At 38.4% G+C, this 22,039-nt stretch overlaps 1 protein-coding gene across 1 annotated transcript in view; it reads right to left on the minus strand.

Annotated features, from left to right (window-relative positions):
* Window positions 1-8,600: 8,600 nt before the first annotated feature.
* Window positions 8,601-22,039, minus strand: part of GYPC (glycophorin C (Gerbich blood group)) — a 35,057-nt gene continuing 21,618 nt past the window's right edge. Inside the window, exons 2-3 of the mRNA XM_065638213.1 lie at window positions 16,761-16,811; window positions 8,601-14,348 (exon numbers count right to left, since the gene is read on the minus strand). Coding sequence (XP_065494285.1) covers window positions 14,152-14,348; window positions 16,761-16,811 — 248 coding nt within the window. The 3' untranslated portion in view covers window positions 8,601-14,151. The remainder of the gene's footprint in view (window positions 14,349-16,760; window positions 16,812-22,039) is intronic.

Below are 22,039 nucleotides of genomic sequence, written 5' to 3' on the forward strand. Positions count from 1 at the left end.
GTTTGGAGTATATTCTAGAGAAATTGCACCATAAGAGGCCTTTGTTCTTGTATTCTTCCCTTAAGTATCTACAATTGGTAAAGAAATGGAGATGAGGTACTAGGTTACATGGAACCTTTTCCTGACCCAAAAAAGTTCTTTTACGTTATGCCCACCTTCTTACAGAGCTACACACATTCCCTACAATACCAGAGTCAGCCTCTAACTGCTTCTGTACTTTACTGCTATATCAATATGAGAAACATGAGAGAGATTTGTTGCCCTGGATCAATTAGGGACAAAATAAATGAAAAGAAAAGCCAGTTACACAGGGAACCAAACTTGGTACTCACCAGTAGGAAGGAGTTGCTCTAGTAGCAAGTAAGTGCTGGGTGCAGTCAAGAGGTTAATAGCAGGGTGGCAACAGGACAGCAGGGTAGAGAGGTGTTGCCCAGTGGTGTACTTGCTTGTCCCTACAATAGACCAGAGCGTGTGAGTTGTGCCAGGTGTAGCTTGTGTCTCAATGGAAATCATGCAATGCTGAGATCTGACCGAGAAGTCCACTCCACACTGGCTGAAGCGTGCAGGGAGAGAGAAGGAGCATGGAAGAAGTTGCACCCTCTCTAAATATCCTACTCTGCCAGAAAATCAGCCTTACATAGAATAGCCATATAGTATTATATAGAAATATGGACCTGCTTTTCTAATTCAGACTACCCTGTTCTCCAAGAAGAGCTATTTTTAGGGACTTTTCACTAAACATCACTGCATTTTCACACTGCATTTTTTCCTCTTTTAAACTTTTAGCCATACTTCATCTTTGTCTACAAATACATTCTGAAACCCATACAAAACCCACTCTATTTTGCACCCCTCTAGCCAAATCAGAGGATTGACTGAAAAACTTTCATATAAAAGCTTCTCCCCAGCTGCGGCTATTTACTAAATAGGAGAGGATTACCCTCTTAGTGGAAGCCAGCACAGAAAGTTAACTACACCTAGTTGCTGTGTTACATTGCAAACCCTAGGTGACTGGTAAGATTCACAATTCTTGTGTAATAGCGGTATTTTAGAGAATGAAATCCAGGTGTGTAGAGAATGAGTCAGTGTCAAGACACAAGGTATGCTGGGAATTCGGAGTCATTAATAAAAAGCTTCTAGTCATTAGAGCCTAAAATAACTTTAGTAGAATACAGGTTTAGGTTGAAATGAGTTTGAGGCACTAAATGGTGAAGTTCTGTTGTCAATCTTAGTAGTAAAGCATAAATAAAATCTTTACTATTGACCTTACTAGGCAGTAAATATAGACTTTCTGAGATACCTCAAATGCATAGGTTTGCCTCTTGAAGGCATCTATGTTCAATTTTCTGTTAGGTCAAAAGGATCTGACTGTGTATCTATTTCTTACTATGAAGCAGTTACTAACAGGAAAACTGCTTCTGAAGATAGGGTTCAACTCTGACTTAAAAACTCTAATCAAACCAGGGGTCTTCATGTGGATTCTGTTCTCAGTTATCTCTCTGAAAATTGAGTGGCTTTATAAAACCAGCTGACAGTATAAAAGCAGAGTGGTCGGCAATGTGTACTCTACGTAACTTTGTCTTCTAAATAACCTTCCTTGTACTGCTACTAAATTACGTTATTCTATTTCAAAGAATACCTGAAATCACTCGCTGTAGAACCAAAGGAGCAGCAATATTGTTCTTCTATTTTCTATTTTACTCAGTTCTGCACTTAACTTAAAAAATGTGAAAAATAACCTAAATATTAAAAAATAAGTTAAACTAATTTCATGAACATTGAACCTTCACTTACAGTTCACGGACTGCAGGGGTCAGAGAGGAAAGTTGTTCTTTTTGTTTTACACTTTAAATTTAAGGATGATATCTTTACTTTGCAAAGTGCTTGGGTTATGGATGATGATAGAACAAATTCTATTTTTTTCCTTAATCTTGTCTGTGACTAACTCCAAATTTCACCCTTCTTACCTGCCTGCAACAATTTCTGGCTGCCATATGAACAGGATTACCTGTTCTAAGCATTACAGATCCAGCAGTCAGTTCCCAGATCTCTGGGAATTCTGAGTCAGTGAAGTATATTGTATGTGGCCTTTTAACATTAATAGGCGACTTCAATTTTGTTGGGTTTTTAATATAGATTTTTTTAGGAAAATCAATGACTTTCCAGGAATTTTGATCCGAAGTAATTACACTTAGAAAATTCATATTTTTTTTCTCATCTGTTTCAATTTATTGCCATTACCTTTAGCTGCTACTGTCCACAGAAAATGTGAGCAAAACTCTGTGCCTTCTTAAGAGAGAATTTCCAGCTTACACCCAAAGCAAGATTTTGTGCAAAAGGCGAAAATCAATTAAAAATTATTTTTTAGTCCTCTAAGAAATTACATGCTTGTCATACAGAACTTTCAAACTTTCCCCCTTAACTAACTTTGGACAGGCCCATACTAGTAAAACATTGTCAGTAAGTCTTCCTTTTCAAATGAGCAGAAAAACTTGTTTAAAGCACCTTCCATATTTGAAAGCATTTTCCCCTTCATAAACCTTGAAGTGCTACAGAAAAGCTGGAGCTATCTGCATGCAGAAGCCTGCCTGTCACTTATGGAAAATTCAAATTTCATATATCAAGGGCTTGTGTGAAAATTGCTTTGAGTGTTAATTGCCCAAATGATTCAGCTTTTTAAGAACCTCTTTCATGTACTCAAGTATGCCTCGTAGCACGCTGAGCGCCAAACTCCAATAGAGAGCCAGCTGTGCTCTGCTCCCAGATGTTTGAAGAAGATAATTCTTGCCCACCATTTCAGTCCCCCTCCCCAAATCCTGAGAAATTTGTTTAATAAAGTCATTAATGTGTAATAGTGTATTTCTTCCTTTTTTTTTTCTTTTTTATGTTAAATGAATACTCTCCCTAGAATGTATGCAAGTTTGCCTCAGCTTATAATTACAGTAGGACATTGTTAGATTAACTGTGCTGAGGAGATAAAATCCATCAGTTCTGCAAAATTAAGACTCTGCCAGTATAATTTAGAAAGGATCACATCCCTCTGCTTTCAAAGATGCTGTTTGTTTTCTGCATTTGAGGTCATTTTAATTCTCCAGTTTACCTATTGCAACATGAATTGCTCTTGGAAACCTACCAGAAAATATACTCAGTCTTAAGCCTCGGATTCAAGCCTTCTCATAACTATTCTTCATCCAGATTTCAAATTTCAATATGTTCATGTATCAGATCCTTGAGCAATTTACATTGCTTTGGGTTTTTTTAAGTCAAAGTAGCTACACTGAAGTCAATGGATCTGTGTTAATTGATACCAGATGCCTATGGGCTAAGCTGAAACTCTGGATCCAAACAAGAAGAAAACAGCCTTTTACAGGGACGTCCTGCCTGGACTTTGCCTATCAGTGTGCAGGTGCAGAGAATTTCAAGAACAGCTTTTCTGTGCTATATGGTGATAAAATATTTGTGTGATCCACAGCTCAATCTTCATAGTGAGTAACTACCATCAATTCCCACTCATATCTGACTCAGCTGTCAGAAGAGATTTCTCTTAGATTATGTTGTAACTGAGTTTGAACCACCACAGACAGGTGCTGGGTTAATTCAGCCTGTCTTTGTGGACAGGCTGCTCTTGTATCACAAGTATATTGCTGGATTTACGCAGAGCAGGTGCTGGGCGATACGAGTTCACTTTCCAAGGTTTCAAACATACCACGGTAGAGGTCATCTGTCTTCTCAGGTCCATGTCTTTGTGTGTTCACCCACCAACACAACATTTCTGGCCCACAGGTTGCTCTGGGTTTACAGCATCTGATCCAGATACTGTTGAGACTTATGGACTCTGCCCAGCATCTACAGCCTCTTTCAGAGTTGTTAAAGCTATTGCAAAGTGCATTTTTCTGGTTCAATCAGAAGTTATAAGGCCCTCTGGAAAGCATTTTGTCTGTAGCTGATGGCCCTCACAAGCTGGGGGCAGATGTAGATGTGGAGATTATTGATGTGGAATGCAGATCTGTGTGCAGAGACTTGAGATAGCAGAGCTCCTAGTGCTAACAGTGGGATGAAGCAGCTGCTCCAAAGCAAAGCCACAGCCACAAAAAGCTGGGCAAGTCTGGAGTACTCAGAGCAATTCTAGATGCTTCTTCCATTTATGAAGCTAAGTGAAGCGTTTGCTTGTATCTCTATGAAAAGATCCATCCCAAATTAGGACATACACACCTGGGAATACAAATAATTCACAGATTTTTGCTGTTAAAGGGTACAGTGGTGCAAAGCATAACATTCTATACACAGGCTTAGCAAAAGACCTTAAGAAGTACAAATTCTATTACTATCTTGTCCTGTTAGCCGGAATATGAAATCCTGTACTTTGCAAGGTTTTTCCAGGGAAGCGCTGTGCAGCCAGGGTACTTAGTTTGGAGTAAACCTGTGTGATGTATTGCTATTTCACTCACCAACCTCAAGAAAACACAGGCAGAAACATACAGGCAGAGACTGGATATCTCCCAAGGTATGGAGATCTTTTTATTTCTGCTTTTCTACATACAGGTGTTGCCTCTAGGTAGAAATACTATTTGGACTAGAGTAGTTTCACAGCCACAGCATCTAAGCACCTCTGTATACCCTTCTGGAGCAGAAGGCTATGTATCTTGTTCCTGTAAGTGTTCCTGACCAACTAAGGATGTGAGGGAGGCACCAGTCTCAGCTGGAAGCTTTTAGTTGCTTAGCTAAATCTGGAGAAGCTTCTGCTTTTAGCTGTAATATTCACAGTTTTAGTTCTCTTTATGATCAATGGCTTCTAAGGTACCAGCACGTAACTGCAGAACTCTTCACCTTTGTGGGAGACATCAAACTCATTATTGTTAGGAATCATTGCACTTTACCTGAAATACAGGAGGTTTTTTATTTACTTGCAGAATCCAAAGGGTTTTCTGGTTTTCTTCAGAACCAACTTCAGTTAGGAAACCAAAGTCAGCTTTGAAGGCATCAACTAAAGTGAAATGAATATCCCACAAACCTACTACTAGCAACAGAATGTACTGTGACCAGCTGCGTTCTTGTGTAGACTTGTACTGATAGATGATACTATAATTTTCTCAGGCTTTTTGTAAGAATATTGGCTGAGAGATAAGACCAAAGAAATACAGTTTTAAACTTGCACTCACAGCAACAAGGTGGAAAAGGCAATGTTGGAAAATGTTGGAAGATGATCACCAAATGAAAAAGAGAGATATGTTCTTGCAGATACTCTGGATAGCAACTACAGAGATACATGTGTTAAATATACAATTTTAAGAAATTGCATAGCATTTTCTCAGGGGGTTAATTTTCCATAATAATACCAATAAACCAAAACAGAGGCCTTGGAAGGTGTGAACTCCTGTCTGGACTCAGAGCCAGGCAATGAATGATTATATATATTTTCCCAGCTCCACCTTAACCCAATGCACATAGAGAGGGCAAGACCTGGGAAGACGCTGTACAACAAAAATGATTATTAGATAAAATGACACAAATACATTCCATGAATGTTACTGCAGAGAGAAGATCAAACAAAAATATTAGTTTGTCTTTGTGCGATGTTAACAAATTTTACTATACAGCACAGAACTGTTGGAAGATAGTTTTTGTGAATAATGACTTCTTATTCATCTGTTTGATTAAAAATGCTTTTTCATCATACTGATTATTTATTTACTCCTTGTTGCAGAAAGGAGACAAATATGAGGAGTTAAGAGGCGACTTTTTTTTCCCAAACCAATTCAACCTTAGCCAAGAAACTGGTTTATAGAAAACATATTGTCTGGTCCATGTCAGAACAACATTCTGGTAATGCTTGCTTTCAAATCTTCAACGTTCCCTTGCTTTGTGTAGGGAGGCTGACCTTCTTTGGGAATGTGACCTTCATTCATGACTATGCCATAAGCTTCTTACTGAAATGCCACTGTTTTTATTGGGGGGTTGACAAGATTGTCTTATCAAATTATAAGGTTTTTTGTACAGAAAAAACCAAAACCACAATCAAATCAACAACAATCCCCTCTCTCGCCTGGAGACTGGATCTATGAAAAGGTCAACCAGAACCTAATATGAAATTTCCTGATCCTGCAGCAGGAGAAGACAAAAACTGGACAGGCGGGCTGGGGCAAAAAAAAAAAAATGGACAGGCTTTCAAAATCTGTGTAACTTATACCTTCAAGTGGGACAGTGAGTAAGCTGGCTTGGTAAGTCAGATAAGGTTTAATGTAATCTGACCCTGAACTATTTGCTCTTCTTCTTGGGCCTGTAATTCATTTTTCATTGCAGTCAGTGTAGCTGCAGAGCTGAGAGATCTGGTTAAACTCAAACACAGCTGCCAGCTCTTTTTTGGGGGAAGAAGGGGAAAGGCAAAGACTAAGAAAAATAATTCTTTGGGTGCTGGGCAGATGTGTCTATGACTAATTCTTGTAGTTTAACTCTTGGCAAGTGTTCAGCTCCTTGCTGTTCAGGGGAATCAGTTTGTTCCTGATTCTGCACTGCGCCTTTCATTTTTCATTCTGCTTTCTTACGTCCTGGTGTCAGAAGCATCATTCATGTCATGCAAGAAGAAAGACTAAGAGAGTCTTGAGCTTCCTTCATGGAACAACGGTCTTTACCCCTTTACCAGAAAACTGAGAGATGTAATAATCTCTCTGATTCTCCTGCTTCTGGTGGGTAAGTTGTGCTGCTGCTGAACAGAAGAGAATGGAGATATTTCATCTCTGTAGAAGAATTTCTGAGCACAAGGCTGTATTTATGCATACCATTACAGGAATATTAGAAAAGGTATGGAGAGCCCTGAGGGTCACACATGCATTCATGAAACAAAAATTTATGAATGGAGAGAAAAGCAGAAATTGACAGTGAAGAACAGCAAAAAGTGTAATTTAATTGAAATACAATATAAAAGCTTATTTGAGTTTAATATGACTTATAGTGGGCTTTATTAAAATACTATCGATCACTCTATTATGTGTTAGAATGAATAAAGATGATTGTTCCCAGTAACCAAGAATGTGGTGTTGAGTTGCATTTTATCAGCATATCCATATGTCACATTGAGAAGGGCTTTCAAGTGAATCTGGTAGCAATACCTCTGGGAGATTAAATACTTTCTTTCGAAGATACTGGAAACTGAGTGATCACTCAGGTCTTCCTGGTCTTTTTTTTTTTTTTTTTTTTTTTTTTAGCTGAAATAGAAATGTTAATAATAATAGAATAATAACAAAAATGTTAATAGAAATCTTCATCACTGCAAGGTCAAGACTATTTTCTTTCTCAGTGTGGACAAAATATCCTGTACTGAGGCTTTAGGTCTATCACCAATGATACAAGAGGCGTGAAGCAAACCATATATATGTGTAAGATGTTGCTATGTGATTGCACATATTGGTGAAATCTCTTATTTTCATGTACTTCCCTTTTTTGGTATTTTTTACTTTTTTCCTCTTTGTTTCTGCTGTAAGCTTGTCAACTACAGGTCATCCATAAAGGATGAATTTGGTCCCACCAGACTTTCCTGATTTCTTGGCAAACAGCTTATGGCCATTTTCCATGGAATTACATGCCATGCAGCACCACTGGTAGCAGTACAAGCCATTACAGCTTTGGGCTGCTGAAGCACTTCCAATAACACTGAATTCCGTTGTCAGATGTGGTATGAAGTCCAGGTCAAGTTTCCACAATGTGCTGGCTAATAGTGGAGGATCAAGAGCCCAGTCTTCAGCAGTCTTACCTCTCTGCTTGTCATCCCAGCAAGAACATTGTTAACAAACCATTTGGCTATTGCTGGTCTCCTAACAGTCTTATGCATCAAAGTCCTATGGCAAATGAGAGGCCCATTGGAAGAGCTGTTCTTAATGCAACTTCTCCAATTATCGATACTAAAATTTAGATGATCCACTGTCCTTCTGGTACCCTCCAGGTTTTCACCATTTTGAGGCATCAGTTTGATGCAATAACATATCACTGAAAGACCTACTTTATTTGTTTGTTTGTTTTCACTACTGACAGCAATGATCTTTGAAAAAAGAGGTGGCAGAGGCAAGATTACTATTCATGTTATACTAGGTATAGCCTCTACTCTTTAACTAGGGATATATTAAGATAAGATAGAAATTGTGGAGAAAGCATGAAGAACAAAGCAGAAGCATCCACATTTGGTAGCAGTTGGGTGGAAGCCAGGCCATCCTCTGGTAAATACCCATTAGACGTTTATAAGACTGGCTAGAATTTTTAAGAATACCATGCATTACATAATTGTACAGGTCCATTGGCACCCACAGAGTAATGTTCCTTCAGAGAGAATTATTGTTTGATTTCTTATTTGAAGTTTGACTCCTTCTCATATATATGAAAAGCTTCTCTTACTTTTTTAATGCAAAACCCAGCAGTATGTCTTTTAGGGTTTGCATTCTCTACTATGAAAAATTTTAGCTTACTATTCCTTTTGATCTATATCCTTATGAAAACAACATAATTGGAAATTCTCAAAGTTCATGGTATTTTAAAAGAAAACAAAAATGTGAGAACAGGCTTTAAAATGCTGAAAACGACAACTTTAATTACAAAGTTATTTGTTTCGTCATATTTTTGATTTTTTTTTTTTTACCAATTCAAAATATAGTAGATTTACACCAGCAGTGTATTAATAGCTTTGGTAAATACAAACATGATAGTCAGCTTTAACATACAATCAGCAGTAAGCTTTGAGTGCTCTGTGTTCTCATAGCAATGCTGCAATTCAAACAGACTTTAATACAACATATCAGATACTTTCCATCATACACACAGTTTGAAACAACAGAAAAATTATGTGATGACACAAGGTTATGCTGAAAAATCAACCCTTATAAAGACTTCTACTTTAATTTAGTGTGTTTCTTTCTGACATGGGTGGGAATACAATTTTTTGCAGAAAGAATAAATATAGTCAACGACAGTCTTGTCCTGCTGAATTCATTGGGATTTTATCCCATCACACAGGGAACAGTCATGTAGAATATGGATTCTTTATTCCCAGTCACTGGCAATATTACTTTCTTGAAATAGAGGAGGACCTCTACTAATACAAACATTTCATTTCTTTGTAACATGGTTGAATTTTTTACTCACCATGTATGTTTTTCTTTGATATTGTTAACTTCTTTTATTAACTTCCTGAATTTCCAGATATCAGACAAGTGTTCATTGCTTGTTCAGGGGTTCCTTTAGTCTTCTGTCTTATATGAACTGCTGCTGTGAAGCTTCTTAATTTTCTAAACACACAAAGCATTCTTATGTGAAGAACTGAGAGATTTTCTAAAATGCAATAACAGCTCTTAATACATTTATCTTGAGTACTGTTACGGTGTGTATTTCCCTGCATTTTTTGATTGGACTGGCACATGCAAGGAATTCAAACACATAAAATTCAAAGAAAATTGTTGTCAGCAGTTACCTTCAGCAAACACACTTGGATTTCTCCAAATGGTAATATCTATTTTATTTGATGAATAACTGCTCTCCATCTCTATTAGCATCTAATTACCTTCTCCCCCTCTGTATCTTTTTGCTTATTTACACCTTATCTCAGCGTTTCCTGTATTCTGTGAGGAATCCTTGCAAGCCGTAGCTAGTGGTGCCATCCTACTTATCCTGCAGTTATAAATGTTTCAGCACCTTGTCTTCATTCCTTGCTGAAAGGGAACAGTCTTTCTTATTTTCCTGTCCTGGTGTTCTCCCAATGATCTCTATATTTGATTTAAGAGAAAAATTGATGTTGACATTCTGAGGGATCCTATGTTAACTATTCTTAATAGCCTTCCAAACTGATTTGGTCCTGTTCTAAAAATATATATGTACATATCTTGTTTTCTTGACTAGTGGCTGATTAAATATTCCTCTGGACTGCATTAATGTGCAATGGCACATTGGACCTCAAGAAAACCTGGAATGATAGAGGCTGAGCCCCAGAAAAAAGAAAAAAAAAGTGTACCAGGTCCGCTAATGGGTGGCCAGATAGACCTTTTTGGATAGAATTATTCTGCTGAGTTGCTACAGAGGCTGGCAGTGGCAAGCAGCCGTTTTTGTGCAGGGGAGGACTGTACATGCATCCTCCAAGAATTAGAAGAAATTGAGTTCCAGATGTTAAGGAAGAATGATAGAATATTGAATCTGAGACGGCTGTTTTCAAAGCTTGACAGGAAGAGATGGTTTAAAAGAAGATTAGTTTCCTTTTGCAAACATTTTTTTTTAAGGGAGAGAATTTAAAAGCTCCATAGACCCACTCTTAAAGCTCATCAACAGAAATTTTATCTTTAATTCTTGTTTATTTCTATATATCCTTAAAAAATGTCTTGTGTTGCTACAAGACCGTATTTATCCTCTCTTTTCCAACTCCAGCAAATATTGGTAATTTTGATACACAGCTTTCCTGTACACCATTGAAAATGACTTATGTTTTTAAACATGGGCCTGTGGCTTTCTGTGCAAAGTGGGATTCAACAACTTTTCACAGGGCATTAAGTCATCAGGACAAAACTGAGTTGCTTGAGGAATCATCAGTTTGCTCACTTGTTTAGTGAACACTAGAGATAGCACTAAATCTAACCAACTGGAGAGATTGCATTACTATGTTTAGACTTGTTTTCTGTGAAAACATGGCATATGTGATCCCTCTACAAATTAGTTGCAGGTCAGGTTTGATCAAATTTGACACAGGATTGGAAGTCCAAAGCTAGAACCTTTGTGAAAATTGGTTCTTGGCTGGCAGAGAGGGACAGCATAGCTTCACTGATAAAAATAAAGAAAGAAATACATAAGTAAATGGCCAATCCTTTGCCACAGTGAAGGCAGTAGGAATCCAGACGGGAGCCTGCGGGACTACAAGCAAGAATGGCAGTCACAGCTGGGGAGATGGGGCACTAGTGAGCTGCAGGACAACGGCCCACAGCTGTGGATGGCCCTGGGGCAGAAGTAAGTGGGGGAAAAGAAACTGTTTCCTTAATTCTCCTATTCAGGAATCAATTTGTAAAGATCATTTAATCATCAGTGATGAAAAGCTATGGCTACCAACTGAGACATCTCAGCATTGTACATAATATCTGTTTTAGCACAGCATGTTGCTTGCAGAAAGATGTTTTGCTAATTACTCCTAAAAGTTATACAAAGTTTGTAATGTACTCTTTATACAACTAAATTGAATGACTCAAGACAGTAGAGTTATTGTATTTGTAAAAAAAATAGCAGAATCAGGCCATAGTCTGCCAGTCATTAGATGTCATGAGCTTTCTTCATTACAAAGCAAAATTTGTCCTGAAAAAAGCAAATAAACAGAACATCTCCACAAACCATCTCTTCTCACTGTTCAGTGTGCTCGAGTCATTTCTAAATACACAAAGCCCTGGAACCCAAAAGGATACTATAAAAAAATAAACTCACTGAAACTTGCTTTTGCCAGAGTCACTGCTCTGCAAATATTCAAAGTAGCTCATTACTGATAGAGAAGCTGTTGTTGTATGCTTGTACTGTCAGCCTAGATGAACAGGGAAAATGGGATAAAGAGATCTGATTCAGCTACTAAGAAGAGATATAGTCAAATACTAGGAGCTGCGTTCAGTTCAGATTTCAGGGAAAGCAATGACACAAAGTCTGATATTGACTCAACTGGTAAGAACTGGTGGAGCTCCACTGAACTCATGTTGTACTACCAGATATAGTTCCAACGTGAACAGTTAGTCTTTCTCAGTCCACCTCATAATTGAAAAAAATCACACACACACCCCCTGTCCCCCAAAAGAGACACTAATTGAGGTCCTCCTGTGTATCAAGTATGACACAGTTGTCTAATTATAATCCGCAGGCTCAAGTTGCATAAAACCAAATTTCTTGACTGGGGAGGGAGATAGGAACTTATTCCCCATGTGCCTTATACCTTTCTCTAAAGTCATATGAAGGGGACAAAAGGCTGTTAGTCCTCTATAGGTCCTGCTAGCACTGGAGGAAAGTATTTTGATGTTCCCACACCTTGTGCGGGAGATGCAGTAGAGCTCAAGTCACCCCATTTACCCTCTCCTCAGAGGAATTATTTACATTTTGATTGAACTGGAGGGTTAGGGGACTTCAGTTTTACAAACTCATTCTTACAGCTAAGATTAGTGAACTTCTCCAATATTTGTCCTGGAAAAATAAGACGAGATTCCTTTTTCGAAAGTAGCAAAAAGATTAAAATAACGATGTATCTTAGAAGGAAACAGTCACATGTATAATATCAAAATATATGAGCACTGCTAGTCCTGGGTTTTGTGCATTTTATACTACACTAGCCATAGAATACAATGTGGTTGCGCAATGGTATGTTACGAAAAACGTCTCAAGCATTTTGTAAATTTGGCATGATTTTGATATTCTTTGGTTAAAATGAAAACACACAGGGATTTAAGATTCAAAATTAAAGCTATTTAGATTCTAAGAACAATTCAGAGACCATCTTCATGTACTGAGAAAAGACTGAAATTGTGCCTGAAATGACAAAAAAAAGCCATTCCTTCACTTGGGTCCTCAGAGTCTTTTCTTGTTCAGGTCTGTCTTCAAGCATTTTTGTGGCCAATGTCAATAATGAATACTGGAGTCCAGGCTTTGATGCCAAGGAGTGAACACAAGTGATCAGCAACAATGTCTCGAAAGCATAGCTGTAGATGACTTTATATATATGTACACACATATATAGATCAAAACAGAGGAAAAAACATACTGAGTTGAGCAGAGCTCATCAGTGTCTTATTTGTTATCGTGTATTTCTCCTCTTCTATTTTCAGCAATCCAGGACACCATCGCAGCTGGGGATGAGCAGGTGCATAGAACAATTATCCTATTTCCGGAGCTAATTGTGGGCTTCAATTAGGAAGTCAACTTACTGGGGTAAAGAAACTCATCACTGATGATTCTTAGGTGAGGAATAAGATCTTTTCCTGTGATCCGCCATGACTGATCTATTTATTTATTTATAATAAAGCATTGATGGTTGGTGTAGTTCTCTTATCTAGCACAATACAAAGGATATACAATTGACATGCAGAGGTGGACATCAATACAAGCCAGTGAGATGCAGATGAAAAAGCTTTTTTGTAGTGGTAGTCTTATGGTTGCATTTGTAAAAGATTTAGTGGCATCTGCACCAGAACTGAATTTCTCTCCCTGAAAAAATCCCAAATCCTGCTGGTGGGCATTCAGGAGAGTTTTCCAATGCAAAATAAATAAATAAATACTCAGGCAAAAACATCTTACATGAAAAAAGCTAGCTGAGCTCCACTGTTTCAGAAGGCCTGCTCAAACCAAGATGCTTTATCTTTTAATATCTATCTATTTATGCATGCATGCATGGAATCTACGAACTAATTGGAATCATATTTGTAAGTCTACTGACTATTATATACTACCTTGTACATTCCAACATTTTGCAATTCTCAAGCTGCCATGCAGAGTAAGTTAGAAAAAAATCCTTCATTCTTATGTTTTTCTTGTTTTCCCACAGTTTTATTTCTTTGAACTGCCTTTAACTTTTATATATATAATTTTTAAAAAAAAACCTTAAAAAAAATCCCAATTTAAATCACAAAACAAACAAAACCAACCCCTGTGCCAGCAAAATTGTACATTTAAGAGGAAGGGGGCATATTTGGGTTACAAAGCTATTTTTGTTCTAGCTACATCAGCTTTATCTAGTTTAATGTTTATTCTGTGACCATTTGAAATTCAATTTCAGGTAGTTCTGTATCATATCAGCATAAGATGCATCATTAACTCTAAGAGGATGTTTTCCATTGGCATCTGCTGTTTTCGTCAAATGTCAAGGCTTGACATTTGCTATCTTTATCTGGTTTTCGTGTATCACTCATACTGAGATTTTGTTTCTTCTTATCTGATATTGATTTCAACTGTGACCAGCTGTGTTGCTAATAAAATCAACAGGCAAGTATCTGGCATTTAGTTCTTCACCAGCAGAGTGAAAGGAACAACCCAGTGACAAAAAAGGTAAAGATATACTTTTCAATTAGGATGCTTGCCTGTACCCTCATATTATCCATTTCTTATCACTTCTGTTGATGTAGCATTTCTGATTGATTCCCTTGGGGAAGTCTCCGTGGAAATCCTTGACTCTCAGATGAAATATTCCTTTTTGCTCTCATCCACTGCTTCCTGGAGAGCAGGGTCATTTTTCAAAGCAGCATCTGCACTTTCAGCAAACTCAGTTCCTTTTGCCTCATTGGTGTGGTAGGTGCCCTTATGCCTGTACATGTACCGGATCATCACCACCAGCAGGCAAATGAGGACAAATACCACTGCAGCAATCACACCTAGAGGAAAGAGACCAGTTAAATGTGTTGTCAGTAATAAAATACCAGCAGTATCTCACAGCCAGGCATCACAACTTGAATTACGTGACAGGGAAAAGTCCATGTCTCATAAGATGTTTGCCTGTTGCAGCAACCAGGGTCAAAACAGAGTCTGATGCTTCAAAAACCAAGATGCAATATAGGTACTGCAGGAATGTAGGTTGAAGTCTTACTATCTTGGCTTGATTTGGTTGAAATTATTCAAGCTAAAATTTCATTACAAAATGAGGAGAAATAAGAGAACATAAAGGAAGCCTAATAGGTTTCTTTCATCCTTCTGGTATCATATAGCCAGGGGAGTCTGCAGACGATCTGACCCTGTCACCATGAGTGTACCTGATTTTGGGAGTACAGGGCACTGAGTAGTTCTTGGGAGACAATCAACAAATAACAGGAGCCATGTGCCTGCAGTACTGCTCTGTACTTGCAAGCTGCCATTTCATGCTGTGCTCTAATTAAGAAAGTCTGATTGTAATGAATATGGAAATGACATCTGGGAGGAGGAAGGGATTCTGGGTAGGTTTTTCCTGTCTCCCATACTAAGGCTAATTTACCAGCAATGTGTTGACTGGACAAAACTTTCCATAGGTAACCCAAATGTGCATAGGACTAAGTCGTGAATGGAAGTACTCCTAGAGAAGGAAAGTAAATTAAAATTTCAGGGGTGGTTGTGTAGAGAACACTACATGTCCTTGCTTCTCAGAACCCTTCCCTTTTTTTCCTCTTCTACTGTGAAAAGTAGAAGTCCATAAAACAGAGGGACCTCTGACCAGTCACTGTTAAAAAAAATTACAAGCTCTGTCTCCCTCCTTCCAGAAAAAATTGTTCATGTAAGAATCCAGAAAATAAATGAAGTATTTTGAATCTTATTCGACTTGTACAATGTTTATTTTTTTAATGCTTTTCTTGATACAGCTGGGATGTGCTTATAAACTCTTTAGCTGTGATTCTGTACATGATAGGGAGCTGATTGTATATTTACATGACTCCAGCAGTAAACCAAACATTAAAGAAATACTCAATAAAAGGCACTAGAATCGGACGTTCCTAGGAAAATCCCATATGTGGAGTATGGAGCTGCTGTGAGGATGCAGTAGGTAGGAATTCATCTGGCTCATTGTAGGCATCTACAGTTCAGGAGACTCCATCTGCATTACTCCCCTTGGGCTTCCTGCACCGTCAGTGGATGATGAGGGTGGGGCATTGATTCCTCTTCTAGAACTGAATTCCTACATTTGGAAATGCTCTCTGGAAATGCCTACTATTCTGCAGAGACCATAGGGGTATGAAGACAGTATCTCTCTTCTGTCCTCCCTGTTCAAAGCATGTGGCAGGAGTGAATATCTCCAAATCTTTATATTTATCAGCATCAGCAAACTGAGTGGGGATATCCTATTGGCATGAAAACAGGGGAATGGACACAACATTAGCAGGATAAATAAAAATGATAACTCTGTCTTACAAAATATGCATGCGATGTTTTCCTGCAGATTTGATGGTGTCTGGTTCTGAAAAGTGAAGTTACTGGTAGCAGAAATGAAATTGCTTATACAGAGAACTTCAGGTTTACTATAATATCATAGTCGCAGTGAGGAGTTCATCAGTTTTTAGGACCGCACTAGTATCCCTTGACAGAAGAGGCTTTAATAGGCTTTGGAGGTAGCACAATATTAATAAGCCTAAGGGACTAAGTACAAATCAATTTACCTGCTACTTGTTCATAGAAAGCTGAAATTAAAGTTACGGGAGATGGGACCTGAGGGAAATATAGCAGAACCTCACCAGTTTGCACTAATGATTGGTATACCCCCTAGTGAACGACTGAAATTAGTGTATTAGCATGGAAATGAACAAACACAATAAAAATAAAAATAAAAAGACAGGTTCTCTCCATGAACATAGCTTTGATTATTTATTCTGACAACTGTGTTTAGTTTAAATGCATGAGAGAGCTTTAATGGAACACCAGGAAGTGCATCGTGGTATATTCTGTAAAAATAAAGCGTCAGCTGGTGTGAGCCAGCATGGCTCAAATCAAAGGTGCTGCACCAGTTTTGTATTAACTGACAATCTTGGCCCAGTGAATAATGAAGAATATCAGAGGCTGACTTCACTGCTGGACTTTTAGGTATTTTGTCCTAAAATGAAGACTGGATGGGGGTTGTACTGCTCGCTACATGGTTTATGCTCGTCACCTCATCTCATTATCTTGCCAATAGCCCTTCTGGGAGCAGATTTCCCACTGGCCTAATTAACTCTAATTGTGCCGCTCCTGTCGTCTTGTCAGTAAAGTAGGGGTTTTGCAAAATGCAGAAATGAACCAACCTGCTGTTTTAATTCTAATGATGCTGCTTAGTACAGTCTGCTACTTACCTCCAATAACAGCCACATCTGCTTCAGCTGTGGGACTCTCGATGTCTCCATCTATAAATAGATTAGAACATACAAAAAGTAATTAAGGAAAAAGGAATTGGATCATACGTAACAGCAGTGACTGTACTGGTGGTGCTGTATTTTTTTAACCTCTGAAACTCAGAACTTAAACAAGACCTCATTAATAAAACACATTTATGAAATTTGAATTAGCTGTACTGTTACAGTTTTCTGTCACCATAACGCTGGAAAATAAATAGCTAGCACATTATGCAAACTACCATGGCCCTCAGGGAAACACCTACTGTTTATTATGAGCACATACCTGTTACATCCTCCAGTGAATGACTAAATTAAGAGCATTCAGGTACTGTGATTACTCTCAGAAAGGTAGTTTTGGGGAAAAAATGTTGGTGCCTATTTATTTTCCCATTTATGGCCCTTCAGAGTATGGTCTGGATCTAGATTTGATACGAATTAATCTGGCTGTATTGATTTCAATTAGTATTTGTTTTTCTGCAATATCCTGGTTTTGATCTTAGCATTTATTTTCTTTTAAACCTACATTTGGAATCAAGTCAAGCCTGTTAAGTGTGGTATAAAACACAGCATCCATTTAGAGCAAGTCTGAATTCAGTGCTGATAAATCAAATTACATTCTTTAGTGGATTATAATTTATCAAAAAGGTAACTTTGCAATTCACACCCAAAAAAGAAGTACCTGACCATGCCCTTTTAAGAAGAAATTGTTCTGAAAAGTTGTAAGCTGCTGAAAGAGCAGTTAGAATTTGAATTACATTTTTATCTTACTTATAGCGCTTACTAAAAATATCCAAAACAACTAATGAATAGCCAAAATATTTAAAGTGAGACGAAAAAAAAAAAGGTCCTAAAAAACAGTGAGGATCTTTCTCTCTTTTTTATGTTATATAGACCTTTGGTGAAAGTAAATTCTTATAGACAAGTATTTCTTCACTAGCTTCTCTGCAGTTCATCATGGTACAATTCTGATCTTGTTTTCTGCTCCTTATTTCATGCCATTAGTATTAGCCCACTTAGTCCTGAATTATGTGAACGTCTGAGAAGGTGATGAACTCCCAGAGTTTCTCCATGCTAGGTTTATGACAGGATACTCCTTTCTTTGTTTATTATTGTACTATTTATACAATTCTAAACAACATTGGTTTCTGACAAGGCAAATAGCTTTATGTGAGGTCTGTCTTTATTTCCCTTTGGTAAATACAGTGGACAAAAAAGTTATCTGGAAAAGGTAAAAATGCTAATTCTAAATCCTTCTATATATTCAACGGTGGCACTAGGGGTGGTATCTGGCTCTTCTTTTGCTAAACCTGTGATAGATGATGCAAGGATAAGACACTATCAGCAGCTTTCTCCCTACTCATGTCCAGTCTCTTATATCAAATTGCAACAAATGGAGGAGAGCTGAAATTCAAAGGATCCTTCTCTTCCCAGACTTTCTGGAAAGCAGGAGTCATTTCCTCTCCTCCAGAGATCCTTCCCACATTTTCTTCCATGTATACACTGCTGGAAAGTTTGAGCTTGCCTCGTGTAATTTAAAAACTCTAATTATGTCTACATCCATTCAAAACCTGTGTGCCTCAGAAGAGATTAATTCCTTCAAGTCAAACTGTTCTGTATTTCCTTATGCACCAAATATATGCTGTATGCCAAAAAAGCAGGCTCCTCTATAGCAATCAAATACTTAGAGGTGTGAATTCTGAAGTACTTCTCTAGCCACACAGCTTGCTTCCAAACATTAATTCCAGATCAAATAATTATCCCTTTAATTATAAAAAGGTATGCGAGTAACTCTCTGCTCTTTCCTGTCATTCCCAGGTGCCTCTCAGATTCAGACAACAAGCAGGTGCCTTATCTCTAGTACTTGCCACCAAAGTGCTTTTTGATAATGGATTACAGTATCATCAGTTTGCAGAAAAGTTTTCATTTCCATACGTTACTTTCTAAGTTTTCAGAATAATGTTGGACTCATCTTGAGCTATCTTGTAGTTGGCACGGATCTGTTAAGCTAAGGATGCTGTGCCATTCAGCAACCAGCTAACACCATGGTGTGGCTTCACTCGACACAGTTCCCCATTTTACTGCAAGCACAAGTCTGACTTCTCCTTCATGTATTGACTTTCGATCAGGGGAAGTGCTTGCTGTCCTCCTAGATGGCCCTTGCTGGCTTTTGCAGCATCATCCAGAGTGTCAGGACACTGCAACTACTACCAAAGACCAGACGGTTGGCTCCTCTGATCAGTTTAGGAGCAGGGCTGATGGAGGGCAGAGGGGGACCCTCAATGCCTCTCTCACGGTCCCTGAAATTTCGCTTTGTCCAAAAATAGGTGTGTGATTCATGGCAATATCACAATATTGCTAGGCAGTGGGGGGAAGGTATCAATGTCATTCAAGATTCAAGCTGTATCACCCTTCATGAAACATGACTGAGGAAAATGCAAGGCACATGCTTATGAACTGATGCCATCTTCCCATAGAGAGGTGAGACAACAGCCACTGTCCAGATGCAAACCCATGCTTGGCCAGGAATCTCAGCATGTTGTCTTTAACTTCAAGTCGCTCTACTCACTCTCTGTTACAAATGCAATGCATTACTGTATGAATGAGTCTTCACTTTCTGAGGCAGAAAAGATATCCAACATACTGGAGGAATTTTTAGCTGAGCCATGGCTGAAGGCTTTGGCCTTCTTGTACCTTCTTTATTCTGCTCTTCGTGTGCAGAGCGCTCAGAGGTCTGTGTTTCAGTAGCTGCCTTTGCACCTGTTTTGGTTATTCTCCTTTGTTTCAAGGACACCTTTTGTGTTATCTGCTGCTAAATTGTCCTTGCAAAACTTGCTCTCACTGTTATACTGGCCCTCGTCCATAGTTACAACTTAGTCCTGAAAGTGTTTAGACAGTGTTGTTATTTATTGCCATTGGTTGCCATGACACACAGAAATCAAAAGATTGTGGGAAAACTTGTTTTTCATAAAATCTCTGGCCATCAGAATGAGTTGGCTAAATCAAGAACAGAACATATAAATCAAATTGCCTGATTTTGGAAAGCGTGTTTCTAAAAGCCAGAATTAAGGTAAAGAAATGCCTTTGTGCCATGACCTGAAATTCATCAAATTCAAGTTCTGCCCATAAACTTACAGATAAGGAATTTTGCAATAGAATGACGATTGCTGCTTGTCTCATTCTCATCAATCAAATCATGCTGAGAAGGCAGCAGCCTCTGAAAGCCCCAGTAATATTGCTGACTTAAATACTGCAAGCAGGTCTCTGGCTTTGCACGTCAAAGGTGAAAAGCCAGTACTAGCTTTTATGTTAATGTAGCCAATGGTGAGTTTTTCCTGCTAAATGTGTCAGCAAATTTTTAAACCACCTCCTCCATGTGTGATTTTCCAATAAATCTTGTCTTTTTTTGTTTGTTTGGTTGGTTTTTTTTATTTTTTGTTTTTCCAGTTTAAACTGATCCCATTCCATTTTGGTTGAGGGGTATTTGTTTGAAGGAGGCAGGTGCAGCAGTGAAAATGTTATGTCTGAGGTTCAGCACTCTCCTTGTTTTGCTATGCACTTCTCCTGGTAGTTGTAATAGTTTCTTTTGTTCTTTAAATTACAAATCTGAACCACTAAAAGCCATAAGTCACTTACTACACAAAAAGTATGACACTGGCTTTCAAATAATTTAAAACTTTTCTATTTGCCCTTTTTTCATACCTGAGCTTTATTCAATTCTTACTTCCCAGCCCTTCTCTACAATATCAAAGAGAAAATGCTCATTGTAGATGAAAAGTGAGGTTTTGGCATGATTTTGTGACACCAGGAAGCAGGTCTTTAAGGAAAAACCAAAGTATTCTGAGAATCCTGATAAAGATGCAAGACTTATCAGTGAGCTACTTTAGAAGTGTCATCATGTTAAGACAGCCAAACTGACAAGCCATTCGACTTACATGATGATGGGAAGGGGCATATTCATTCCCGAAATACTTTCTCCCATCCAGCACAGAAAGAACAGATTTTAGGTCGCGCTACTTGCAGAAAACAGCACCTTAAGGTGCTTCCGTGGCTACTGTCAGTGATGCATGGAATAAATTTGCATAGAGATTCAAGCTTTCTAATTTTTCAGGCTTTTCTTTTTTGCATGCTTAGTGGCTTTGCAGTTTGCTTGTGACATGTTTGCTTGTTATGGATTTACACATGGAAAAGGCATGAAAGGACAACTGTACCTGCAAAGGGATCCCCACTTGGCACATTTGATATGAAAGCATGGGAATCATCATTCAGGATAGATCTAAACTACTGGTGCAAACTACCAAATCTCTGCTGCCCACAAGGGCAATTTGATGGGATAACGTAGACCGATAGACCGTAGCCAGAACTTCTTAGTGTCTCTCTCATTTACCAAGATAAAGCTCCAAACTAAAGCTGGACATGTGCTTACTGCTAAGCAGTGTTGAATATAGAAAGCAAAGCCTGAGATTACAGCTCATGTTGTCATGATTTCCTTGCAGCTGCGGGTGATACTGCTCTTCTGGAGTGGTTGAGTCAAGCTGAGTAAGTAAACAGATATCTGTGTATGATAAGCAGCTTTTGCAACACAATTTTCAAAGCCACTCAACACCAGTCAGGCAGAACTGCAGGCAGAACTGCTCCTGCCTTTCAGGATTTACCTACCCACAAGCTTGTGCTTTTGATTCTTAGCAACCTAAGCCATCCCTTATCATGATGTTCCACTGCTGCCTGCTTCTGGTTACAATCTCAGATGAAGCTTTGGCTGCTAAATTACACTCAAGTAGGTCTCTAAGCGCTTTCTTGGGCAACCCATTTTCTCTCTTGATGTGCCTGTTCATTGCATAAGAAGCGCTTGAAATTCATTCAATCCCTGTGAATGATGAGCCGAGCTCCTTAGGGCAGTTGTTTTCTTCTTAGGGCTTTTCTAGGCATGCAGACTAGGAAACACACTGTAAGATTTCATCTTTAATCAGCTTATGAAAAACACTACTGCTAGTGGGACTTTGTGGAACAACCCAGCCTTATTCTTCGTATATCCATGGACGTGCTTTGCAGGACCACCCCAAATATTAACTGCATTGTTGCAGCGAACAGTCTGTAGGCTGAAATGTGTCTTTAGAATTCAATTATTAAATGTTTAATGATTTTGTCTTAAATATTAGTACTGCCTATCTGTGGATCTCCAGTAAACAAGGGAGATGTTAAAAATGAATAACATCCAGTTCATGATTCAGGCCAGATAT

Source organism: Caloenas nicobarica, chromosome 6, assembly GCF_036013445.1.
Source record: "Caloenas nicobarica isolate bCalNic1 chromosome 6, bCalNic1.hap1, whole genome shotgun sequence".
NCBI classification, from domain to species: domain Eukaryota; kingdom Metazoa; phylum Chordata; class Aves; order Columbiformes; family Columbidae; genus Caloenas; species Caloenas nicobarica.